The sequence below is a fragment of the Microtus oregoni genome, unplaced genomic scaffold (assembly GCF_018167655.1).
Source record: "Microtus oregoni isolate MIOR12 unplaced genomic scaffold, Mior012 000006F_ref0000085, whole genome shotgun sequence".
NCBI classification, from domain to species: Eukaryota; Metazoa; Chordata; class Mammalia; order Rodentia; family Cricetidae; genus Microtus; species Microtus oregoni.
The window spans coordinates 48,162,533-48,174,652 of NW_024543065.1; the positions used below are offsets into that span (position 1 = coordinate 48,162,533).

A 12,120-nucleotide genomic window follows, 5' to 3' on the forward strand; every position below is an offset into this window, starting at 1 on the left:
ACACACACACACACACACACCGTGATGATCATGGTGATTCTTATTCTATTTTCCACACCGCTTACAAAAAAAGGCCAGGAGCCGTTCCCTTCTCCCATGTCAAATCCTAGAAGACCCTTTCCTTAGCTCTGAAAAGGGGCGAAAACAGAGCACGCAGGCGCAGTAAGACAACGTTGTCTGGGCCGCCCAGGAAGGAAACGGAGCACCCGCTTAGGAGAGAGCAACGATGGCCGCTTTTGACGTCATCAGTGTGCGCGAGTGGCGGTTCCCGGGCAGGTTGTGGAGCAACAAGCCAGCGGGGACTGACCACGGAAGGTCGGGATGGGGGAGGCGGCCGTGGCGGTGGGACCCTGTCCACTCCGCGAGGACAGCTTCACACGGTTCTCGTCGCAGAGTAACGTGTACGGGCTGGCAGGAGGAGCAGACGGGCGAGGGGAGTTGCTAGCCGCCACACTTAAAGGCAAAGTGCTCGGCTTCCGCTACCAAGACCTCCGACAGAAAATCAGGCCTGTGGCCAAAGAACTGCAATTCAACTACATCCCCGGTGCGTGGCGCTGTGGTGTAGGGGGCGGGACTGGAGTCTGGTGTTGCAGGGAGTCTAAGACTGTCTTTGGTCACTGTGATGCGAGGTCAGGGTTAAAGCTGGTAATCAAAAGCCGGGCGGTGGTGGCTCATGCCTTTAATCCCAGCACTCAGGAGGGAGAGACAATCAGATCTCTGAGTTCGAGGCCAGTCTGGTCTACAGAGCAAATTTCAGGACAGCCAGGGCTACACAGAGTCACCCTGTCTCAAGAGAGAAAAATAAAAAGAAAGAGAAAAAAACTAAACCCTGGTAATCATTAGGTTCCGATACAGGGGTCGTCAGGGTCCGAAGTAATTAAGGTCTAGGATTTCGCAAAAATAGAGGTTAACAGCGTGGTACCTGGTTAAGACTCCTGCAGACCCAAAGGTTTTACTACAATGTAGGTAGTCAGTGTGATTCAGGAGTGATCGGTGAACTTTGAACTCTTCTCATAGTGGATGCTGAGATCGTCTCCATCGACACTTTCAACAAGTCACCCCCAAAGCGAGGGCTGGTTGTGGGCATCACATTTATAAAGGTACCTCGGCGCCCTCCACCTGTCCACACCCTCTTCCTTAGTCTCCCCCAAGTGCCCTGAATCTGCTCCAGATGCCTCTCACCTCCTCTACCTCCCCTGAGGGCAGTTTCCACCCCTAGGACTCAGGAGACAAGGGCAGTCCTTTTCTTAACATTTACTGTGACTATGAACCTGGCTCGGAATACAACCTGGACTCCATTGCAGGTGAGTAGAGCCTTGGGGAGAGGGTGGACTGGGCTGGCAGGTGCGGCTGGGTTCAGCTTGTGTCCTTTCTGCAGAGAGCTGCCTGAATTTGGAACTCCAGTTCACCCCTTTCCAGCTGTGCCACGCAGAGTGAGTGACCGTGGGCACCCCTGCTTTCCCGCCTTCCTCTGAGGCTTTTGCCCTATCTGGAAGACAAAAGAGTTTTAACAGACTAAGGGTTGGGTGGAAACAGGTATTGTTAGGGACCCAAGAAGTGATGGGAAGTATAATCAAGAAGTGGGGTTTCATAGTTCGGTAGCAGATTGGAACCCATATACCCGCCATCACCAGTCTGGTTCTGATGGTGCTTTTTGGAGTAAATGCAGCCAAGATGACTAGGGAGCCACCACATTGTCACCTGTCAGGTGGCTCATTCCAGAGAGTTAATTGAGCACCTAGAACTTAACTCCAAAGGTTCTGGATCTCTACTTCCCAGACCTAGGATCATTCTCAAGGGTCAGAAGCACTGAGGTCTCCAGACTTAAAAGGTGCAGTTGAAGGTTGGGGATACAGCTCAGGCAGCTGAACACTTGCCTAGCACACACAAAACTCCGGGTTCCGTCCCCAGCACTATATAAGCCAGTCATGGGTGCATGCCTTTAGTTCCAGCATTCAGGGGATGGGGACAGAAGGATCAGAATTTTGTTCAAGGTCATCTTGGGCTGCATAGTGAGTTTAAAGCTAGCCTGAGCCGGGCGATGGTGGCGCACGCCTTTAATCCCAGCACTCGGGAGGCAGAGGCAGGCGGATCTCTGTGAGTTCGAGACCAGCCTGGTCTACAAAGCTAGTTCCAGGACAGGCTCCAAAGCCACAGAGAAACCCTGTCTCAAAAAAAAAAAAAAAAGCTAGCCTGAGTTATACAGACCCTGTCTCAAAAAAAGATTCTACCAAACCCAGAAGCTCCTGAGAATCTGTAGACGGATTTGTAAGGAGGTAGACTACAGAACATCTAGAATCTTTAGGTTCCCATTTAGAATCCCAGAGCACGTGGGTTCTACTCCAGGACTTCAGAAATCCACTAGGATTGGCAACATTTTTTTGCAAGTTTTTTTTTTTTTTCTGTCAAAGCCCAGTTAGTATCACAGCTGCACAGTTCTGCCACTGGAGCAAACAAACAGCAGGACACTGTGGATGAATGGCTGGGGTTGTGCCAATAAAACTTTATTTACAAAAAGCGCTCAATGGGTGGGGTGGATTTGGTCTTTAGGTCCTAGTGGCCAGATCTCTAGTCCAGCAAGTGAAAATTATAAAAATGAATCTTTTGGGAGGATAAGGGGGTACATGCATGTGCTTGTGCAAGTATGTACTGGTGTGCATGCATGTATGTGAATACCTTATCATGAATCAAAGCCTCAATGTGTAGCCCAGGCCAGCCTTGGACTTGAAATTCTCCTACCTCAGCCTTCCCAGTGCTGGGATTTCAGACAAGCATTATCCTGCCAGATTTGGAATCTACAAGATTCAAGATGCCAGGATTTGCATGATTCGAGATAGTCAGGGTAGAGATTTCTAACAGTTCTGGTCTACCAGAGGAGACAAGAAATAGGGCTTCAGAATCATTGGGTTCTAGAGGGAAGAGGTTTTCTGGTGGTATGGTTCTCTGTTGCTGTTTGTTTGCTGGGTTTTTGTTTTGTTTTGTTTTGTTTTGACAACATCTTTGTGCCCCGGCTGTCTTAGAACTCACTGTGTAGATCAGGATGGCTTGAACTTACAGAGATCCACCTGCCTCTGCCTTCTGAGTCCTGAGATAGATTCCTTTATATTTACTTGTTTGCAAGAGGGTCCCACAGCATGTGGGTGGAGGTCCGAGAACAGCCCTCGGGAGTCAGGGCTCTCTTTCCTCTTTGTGGTCCTGGGGTTCGAATCCAGGCCATCCTGAATGGTGGCAGTTGCCTTTACCCAATGAGCCATCTCATCGACCCTTGCCACCAGTGAGGTTTTGCAGACTCATTCTCGAGAACCCTCTCCTATTCCTGTAGTGAAACTTCTAGCAGTCGGGGGCTGTCAGCATGATCCCAGCACCTGCACTGGCTGCTCTGAGATCACAAGGGTCCACGTACATAGATAGTCTGCAGAGCGCTAGGTCATGCGGCTCTCAACTGAATCTCTGAATGGTAGGGTTCTTGCCAGCGAAGGTTTTTGGTTTTTGGTTTTTTTTTTTCAGTCTAGGTGTGGGAAGTACAGGTAGGAAGATCAGTTGTTCAAGGTCAGCTATAATTACACCATGAGTTCAGTGCCAGCCTGGGGCACATGAAGCCCTATCTCAAAATAAATTGACAGTAGCATTTCTAAATCCTTGGAGGAATTCAACCTCACACAGGTCCCAGCACATTCTAAATTTCTCTGCTTTCAGAGTTCAGGTTGGGAGCCAACTGGAGACTGTCTTTCTCCTGAGCGGGAATGACCCAGCCATCCATCTCTACAAGGAGGTGAGGCGGGCAGGCTGGGCACAGGCCGGTAGGGAATCCCCACTGCGGTGCTGGCCTGTGTGCAGGATCCTGATGACTCACTCAGAGCCCGGCTCTCGTTCCCCCAGAATGAAGAGCTACACCAGTTTGAGGAGCAGCCCGTGGAAAACCTCTTCCCAGAGCTCACGAACCTGACCAGTAGGTAGGAGGGGACCCTGCCCATTCACCCACTGTGCACCCAAACAAGGGACCAGGACACTGACTGCAGAGAAGCCAGATAGAGCAGGCTGCCATCTAGTACAATACACAGTAGAGGCCATCTTAGAGAAACTAGGAAGCATCTTGGGGTGTCACTCAGTTGGTAGAATATTTACCTAGCGTGCTCAAAAGCCCTAGGTTCCATTGCATAACCGGGAGCACCATAAAATCCAGGCACAATAGTGCACACACAATAGTAACCTCAGCACTCAGGTGGTAGGGAAAGGAGGGTCAGGAGTTCAAATTCGTCCTTGACTGTATCATGACTTCGAAGCTAACTAGGTCTATGTGAGACCCTGTCTTTAAAAAAAAAAAAATGCAGCTAGGTAGCATGTTCTCTGGTTGCAGCATGACCTCAAGATAATTGGTTAGAATGGGGCTCAGTGAGCATCTATGGTGGTGCCTGGCCCCCTAGTGCTCCTGGGAAGCAGAGATTGGGCTGGGGCTCTGGGCTGTCTACCTGTCTGTCCCCCCATCCATCATCCTCTCGCCAGTGTCCTGTGGCTCGATGTCCACAACCTGCCTGGCTCGTCTCGGCGGCTCACGGCTCTGGGCTGCCAGAGTGGCTATGTGCGTGTGGCTCACGTGGACCAGAAGAATCAAGGTGAGGGTCAGGCCTGGGGCGGGGACAAACCTAGGGATGGGGACAGGTCCCTGAGTGCCTCCCTGCTCTCCACGCAGAGATTTTAGAGACATGGACAATCCTGCAGGATGGACCCATCTCCCGTGTCATCGTGTTCCGCCTCCCCAGCCCCGATGGTGAGCTCTTCGCTCTCAACCTGGAATCTGGAGAGTGGACTCTGCAGGCTCAGCTGTCCTCACCCTAAGAGCCCACACTCGTGCTCCCCCTGCGCCCCTCCAACCCATAAGCTGTGCCACAGATTGGACTCCGGTCATTTCTTTTAGCATCCAACCTCATTCTTCCCATTGTGTTCTTGCCTTGAACTTTGTCCCTACGTTCACCATTCCCTTAGTGGTCTAACCTTCATTTCTCATGTTATCTTATACTGACTCACCCCACCCCAGCCTTCTCACTCCCTGTGGACTAAAAACTCTTCTGTCAATCATGGTCTCACCCCATCCCCAAGTGCTAGTTTCTTCCTATTCCTTGATCTTGGTCTGTTCTATACTGACAGTCACCTTGGCCTGCCCTGTGCCTTCTAAACAGGGCTCCCCCATCCTCACACTGTGGTCTAACCTTAGACTTCAACTCTAATCTAACCTTTATCTCTCCTATTGTGTTCTAACATTAGCCTTTTTTGTATTTTTTAAATAGTCATCTAACACCTGTATAATGTCTGGCCACAGTCATTTTGTAGTCCAATCTCTAATCTTTGTCCTGAGGTCTGGCCTTTGTTCTTCACTACAGGAGGGAAAGGGATAAGGAAGAGCCTGTCCCCACAGGCTCTCCAACTCCTGTTTCTTTCCCTAGCAACCGAGGACAGTCCACAGCAGGAAGGATACAGTCTGCTTGTTGCCAGCATGTTGGAGCCAGCAGTGGTATACTGGTAAGGGCACCTGAGGCTTCTGGTGTAGTTCAACCTCATATCTATGTGGTGTGGTCTAACCTTGTCAATCCTTTGGGGTGGTTAGGATCAGAAGTGCTGTGATCAGGGAAGAGGTGACAGTGCTCACATCTGGATCTTGTAGAGAATTTGCTAAGGGTGGTTATGTCTTCCTACCCTTAGAGAAACCCATACCCCTGGCATGGGTGGACCAGGGGTGCCAGCAGACGCTCAGTTGTGAAGGCCTAGACATGTAGTCCTTGGCAATTTCCGTGGTGTCACTGCTCCCACCATCAAAATTGTGACATTGTAATGCTAAAATAGACAGTCAGCTCTGTGTGTGCTGGGGATGGGGGGCGGGGGGAGACAGTATCTCATGAAGTCAAGGCTGCCCTCCAACTACACTGCTAAGAATGACTTTGAACTCTCGGTTTTCCTGCCTCTACCTCTGCTGGGATTGCAGGCGTGCACCACCACACTGGATTAAACCCAGGGCTTCATTCATGCTACAGTCTTCCAACTAAACTACGTCCCCAGCCCCCACACCCCCACTCTCCCACTCCACCTTCCCCTCACTCAAGTACAAGTATGTACACACACTGCCATCATCAGCTCCTGTGAGCTAGTTCCACCCAGCTCTGACACACTCTGGGTTGAGAGTGAAAATGTCAATGCAAGTACAGAGAGGGGGGGTGCGCTCCTGGGAGCACAGTGGGGCATCCAGGATGGGATCCACAGGGTGAACACGAGGCCATCCACTGGAGTGACAGGTTGGCCCTGTGTGGGGACTTCAAAGTTACTTACATTAAAACCAAGGTGCATGTCTCCAAAAATGTGGGTCTGGACCTCAGGGGAAGCCAGTTGGGCATCACCTACAGTCTGGAACCAAAGGGGCAGGGCCCTTCCATATGACCTTCCCCTTACCCCCATATTGGGGACCCTCAGGGACCTTCTGAACCAGGGACTGGAAGACCAACTTCTCCTGCCCAGCAGTGACCAGTTTGACAGTATCCTCTGTGGCCTGGTCACTGACGTGGATCTAGATGGACAACCAGAAGTCCTGGTGGCCACCTATGGACAGGTGGGTCTTGAGAGGAGCCTGTCACTCATCTGTTCCTGCAGTGACCATCCTCAGCCTGCATGACCTTGACCCCTCTGCCCACAGGAGCTGCTCTGCTACAAGTACCACGGGCTGCCTGAGGCCAGCAGAGGCTTCCACCTGCTCTGGCGAAGGACCTTTGCCAGCCCCCTGCTGGCCATGGCCCATGTGGACCTGACTGGGGATGGACTGCGGGAGCTGGCTGTGGTATCCCTGAAAGGGGTGCACATCCTCCAGGTACTGTTATTCATTTATTTGTAGGGGAAAAGCTCTACCACTGAGCCACACCCCAGCCCCTCACTGGGGGATTCTAGGCAGGGGCTCTACCACTGAGCCACACCCCAGCCCCTCACTGGGGGATTCTAGGCAGGGGCTCTACCACTGAGCCACACCCCAGGCCTCACTGGGGGATTCTAGGCAGGGGCTCTACCACTGAGCCACACCCCAGCCCCTCACTGGGGGATTCTCAGCAGACACTCTTGTTGAGCCACACCCCTAGCTCTTGGTTTTTTGAGACAGGCTCTCACTCTCACCCAGGAAGGCCTTGAATTTATAATCCTCCTGCCTCAGCCCGTGGAGTATCTGAGCCTACAGACCTGCGCCATCTGGCCATGCTACATGCTCTATTCTTTACTCTCACCTGAGCACCATAGTCTCTAGATTTCTTCCAATACTGTTGTCAGTCATGCCTTACAGTGTCTACCCCACCCCAAGGACCAGCCTCAGATCTGCCCATCATTGGGCTGGTCCTGGTCTCCTTCAGTTTACTAGGTGTCTGTTTGGATACAGCCTACCCTTTCCCCCCATAGCCTGCTTTCCCTTCCCATCTTCCCTTGGTAATGTGGTTTAGCCCCCAGACCACTGTTAAGTTTCTGATTTCTACATTGTGTGTGTGTGTGTGTGTGTGTGTGTGTGTGTGTGTGTGTGTGTGTGTGTATGTACATGTGTGTGCGTGCATGTGCACACGTTTGTGTATGTAAGGCCAAGGAGGATTTCCGGGGGGGGTGTGTGTGTGAGAGAGAGAGAGACAGAAACAGAGACAGAGACAGAGAGACCAAAAAGGATTTCAGGTGTCCCACTCTCCTCTCTCTTATTCTCCTGAAATGGAATCTCTCGCTGGACCCTGAGCTAAGCCGGTAGGTAGCTCACAAGCCCCGGGGGGAGCTTCTCTGAGGTCTAACCTCAACTTCTGCTTTCCACTTCTCTGTGGTCCTTGCTCTGTTGACCTCTCATTTGCTGGTCCTTGCTCTGTTGACCTCTCATTTGCTGCCAGCATCTCACCTTTGTCCTTCCCACTGTGGTCTAACCTCAGCTTCTCTGGAACCTCAGATAGCCTCTAATGTCCTTTGTCATTTTGCACCATCTGTCTCTTCCACCAGTTCCTTTTGCATCCCTCTCTCTCTCTGTTTATTTGTTTTTGTGCGAGGTACTTGGTGTCAAACCCACGGTGCTGTGGATTTGGGAGATTGAGTCATGCTGTGTAGCCAAGGTTAGTCCAAAACTCACAGCTGCTCTCACACTAGGCCCAGCACTTCTGCTGATTTCCAATTTCAGCTCCCTCCACTTAGGTCTAAGCTTTGCCCCTTCCACAGGAAATTAATCCAAGCCCCTCTGCCATGTCTGGCCTCCACTCCCATCTGGGAGACCCTTTCTCAGTCAACACCCTGTGGTCTCCTCTCTGCCCTCCTGCTGTGGCTGAGCCTCTGGCCTCTCAGTGTGGTCTGATGTGTGCCCCTCTTCTGTCTCCACTTACCCTCCTTCTTTTGTTCCCACAGTACAGCCTGATCCAGGCCTCTGAGCTGGTCTTGACCCGGCTTCGTCGTCAAGTGGAGCAGAGGAAACATCAGCAGGGCCTTGGAGACAAAGTGGCTCCCAGGCCTAAGGAGCCCCTAGCCTCCTGAGCACTCTCCCTTCTTGGGTCTGGGCATCTGGTGTCTGTCACTGTTGCAGGGGAAGCATCTCAGAAAAGGACTGCTTCCCTGAGACTGCCCCGAGGCATGCTGGGAGTCCCTGAGCCACTCTGCTGTGTGTGTAACCCTAGCTGATTACCCCTCTCTGAGCTATTTGTAGAGGGACATTCTCAGCAACCCCCTGCAGTCCCATCAGGTTTTGGTTCCCTAGTGACTGTTCATACATGCAGAGCAACAAAGCTGCCCTAGCTTCCTCGTTTCCTTTGTCCAGCAAGCATCTATTGAGCACCTACTGTATGCCAAGTTCTGCTGAATTCACTCCCAAAGAACTGAGGAGGGGAACTCTACAGAGAGAGTCCAAGATTAGACCCAGAGGAAAGGAGGGGGTGGGGTGGTTTGCAGTTTTGAGAGCTATGGAGCCTTTCTCTGCACTGGTGAAGTGAACTCGGGAAGTATAACACCAGACAAATGCCACTGAGGCCACCCTGAGCAGAGGCTTTTGGGTTCATTGTCTCCACTAGGAAGAATCAGGAACCCCAGATGTAACATCGACGGTGAAGGGGACGTGAGAACTCAGACCAGGAAGGGTCTGTATCTCCAGTACGCAGTAAGGGATCTGCAGACTCCCTCAGCCCAGAGATAGAAGTGATCGTGTTACTGCTCTAATTGGGATGGGGTCTCAAAAGAGAAGTGATTATACTCGGCAAGAGCTAAGGCTAGCTTCTAGCAGAATAGAATTGAGCATAGACTGTGGTGGGGAGTGTCAAAGTTAGACCAGTGTAGACAGAGATACCATACTGCGGTGGGTATTGGGTACATCTCAGCTAAACAACCCAGGCGAGACAAGGGCAGTTATCACCCAAAGGTCCCATCAGAGTCTCCACCCCAGGGCTCAGAGGAAGGTAGCTCAGCAGGATTGTTGCCTCCCCAACCCCAGACCAGGAATAGAATTGGAGTCAGTGGGGTTGGTGAGTTTCAGAGCAAATGAGGCGGAGGGTGGGGCTTGAGTGTGACGCCTTCCTCAAAAGCACATGTGTTTGTGGTGTTGGGTAGGTACCAGTCGCTCCATCAGGAAGTCCACCTGTAAATCTGATTCACACACACATACACACACTGCAAAGGCGCAGCCTCTTAGAAGACCAAATACAGACTTCCCAGGCTCCAAGCTCTAGAAGCCAGGCCCAGGCGTGGGAAGCTGCAGGGAGCTGGAACTTCCCCCTCCTGGCAGCAGGCCCAAGAGTGTCCCGCCAGAGCTGGCAGTGGGCACAGGCTCCTCCTGGCAGGGGCAGCCTTCTTTCCCTGTTGCACCGTTTTGTGCCCAGCATCCAGCACCTGCCACCTTTCCTGTGGAAGGAGGGAGCCCGGAGAGGGATTGTGAGGGCGTATGATGCATGCGTTCTGATGTGTGTGTGTATGCACTTGCGGGTGTGTGTGTTTGCATGAGTGCAACTTGTTTTGTTCAACAACCTGTAGGCTTGGGAATTTGTCTTCTGAATCCTAGGACACTTGACTCAGGACTTTGCACTTTGACAGAGAAGTTGAGACAGGATCTCATGTAGCTCAGGCTGCCCTCTAGTGAAGGGTGACATTCAATCCCTGATCCTCCCACCACTGCCTCTTGATGGCTGAAATTGCAGGCATGCAACACCATGCCTAGTTTTTACAGTACTGAGGGCAGAACCCAGGGCTTGGTGCGTGTTAGGCAAGCATTCTACGAACTGATCCACATCTTCAACCCCCACCCACAAATTGTTTTATTTTAGCTAGGTCTTGCTATGAGGATGGCTTGAAACACAATCATCCTCCTGCCTCGGCCTCCTGAGTGCTGGAATCAGAGATATGTTTCATCATACTGGGTAGCCTTGATCCTTCCTTGTCCTCAGCCCAGAGGCAGTGGTTTAAGGATACAGAATCTGGAACCACACTCTTAATACCTGCTGCCTCAGTTTCCCCACCTTTGAAATGTTGAAATGGAGCTAGTGTTTACCTCTGAGGGTTGTGACAGTGTTTGGCGGTGTAGAGGCTTTGGGAGTGGTTCTCATGGTACCTGGGCACTCTGTGGCAGTTCTCTGCCTTCAGTGAGGTACCCTGAGCAGACTGAGCCTGCAAACTTGGAAGAGCTACCGCCCAACATTCCTGCCCCCCTTCCCCCAGGTCTGCCAGCCTGTGGCTATTTGTAGCGATGACTGCATCTCTGGGCCCTTGTATGGACGAGATGCTGCCCATGTGTGATGGGGGGGAGGGGGAAAGGGTTGACAAAGGTGCACGCACCTGAGCCCTCCGTCGCTGTCCTTGGCTTCTAGTGCTGAACCCCGATATTCGGGCAACCTGCAGCCCCCACGGTCAGGCCTCTCCCCCGCCCCCTGGCTCCCTTGGCCACGCCCCTTCCCGGGCTCTTCCCTCTTGCTCTCTTGCAAGGCCTCCTCCCAGCTCTGTGGCTCCACCCCCAGCTCCTATGGCCACGCCTCCTTCCAGTGGCTCCTCCCTCAGCAGTTTCCCTAACTGGTGCTCTGCCCCTCCCCCTCCCATAAGCCCTACCCTCCACTGGCTCCTCCCTCTTTTTCTCCCGGCCTCTCTTCTTCTGGTGGTCCTTTCCCCAACTACCCTGTGCCCACCCTCTCTCCTCCTTCAGCTCCTCCCTCCTCCAGTCTGTCCCGGTCCTCAAACCCATAGCTACCCTGTCCCCACCTCATCCTTCCTTAATCTCCTCCCTTCCACATCCTGGTGGTCCTTTTGCCTGTTCACTTGTCCCAGCCCCTACCCTCAGCGGCTTTTTCCTCCTTCAATCTAGTCCCTCTTCTCCACTGATTTCCCCCCGCCCCATTTCCTCTGTCCCCGCCCCCCCACCTCCTCTCTCCGCCCCCTAGCTCCTCTGTCCCCGCCCCCTCCTCTACTTCTCCTGTCTAGTCCCCTTCCCGGGGCTCCTCCCTCCGCCCCCTAGCTCCTCTGTCCCCGCCCCCTCCCCTGGACTCCGCCCTCCTCCCAGCCCCTCCCCGGTTCCCCTCTTCGCATCCCCTTTCCTCCCTCCTCCCTGCTCTCCCTCAGTCCCTGGCTCCTCTTCCTCTTTCTCCCTCTCTTTCTCGGGTGGAGGCGCCCACCGCGGCGGCCCAGCGGGGACCGGCCCGGCCGCACGACAGGTAAGAGCTCAACGCGGCCGCCCAGAGCCCCGGGGCTGCGGGAACCCTGGCTGCGCCGTCTTTAAGTGCAGGGGCTTCCTGAGCCCTGGCTCCGAGTCCTAGCTGCCCAGCTTTCACCGTGCGCCATGTGTATGGTGTGTGTGTGTGTGTATGTCTGTCTGTCCGTTTCTGGGCACCTGGGTCTCTGTCTCTCCCCATTTCTCCCTCTGCCTGCAGCCAATTCACACCCACACACCTCTGTCTCCGCCCCTGATGCACGGGGACCTGAAGGAGGCTGATCCCCCGCAGTGTGGACTCCCCCGAAGGCCTGGAGTGCCCCCAAATCCTCCTCACCCCTTCTTAGCTCAGGTCTCCCCATTCTCCCAATCCTGACATTCTGAGACTGGTCCTGCTTACAGCCTAACCAGTCCTTCTAAAGACTGACTCCCATACCTCTCACTGTTTGTCCATTCATTCTTTG

The 12,120-nt window shown here is 53.0% G+C and overlaps 2 protein-coding genes across 2 annotated transcripts in view; both read left to right on the forward strand.

Annotated features, from left to right (window-relative positions):
- Positions 1 to 235: 235 nt before the first annotated feature.
- On the forward strand, positions 236 to 8,796 carry Kptn (kaptin, actin binding protein). Its single transcript, XM_041653955.1, has 12 exons — positions 236 to 544; positions 1,018 to 1,100; positions 1,220 to 1,304; positions 1,379 to 1,433; positions 3,697 to 3,772; positions 3,880 to 3,953; positions 4,504 to 4,613; positions 4,691 to 4,768; positions 5,442 to 5,517; positions 6,460 to 6,595; positions 6,680 to 6,850; positions 8,389 to 8,796. The coding sequence occupies exons 1-12, from the start codon at positions 322 to 324 to the stop codon at positions 8,512 to 8,514; spliced, it is 1,293 nt and encodes a 430-aa protein (XP_041509889.1). The 5' UTR covers positions 236 to 321; the 3' UTR covers positions 8,515 to 8,796.
- A 2,710-nt stretch (positions 8,797 to 11,506) lies between these two features.
- Positions 11,507 to 12,120, forward strand: part of Slc8a2 (solute carrier family 8 member A2) — a 31,223-nt gene continuing 30,609 nt past the window's right edge. Inside the window, exon 1 of the mRNA XM_041653439.1 lies at positions 11,507 to 11,660. The gene's annotated coding sequence lies outside the window, so the exon portion shown is untranslated. The remainder of the gene's footprint in view (positions 11,661 to 12,120) is intronic.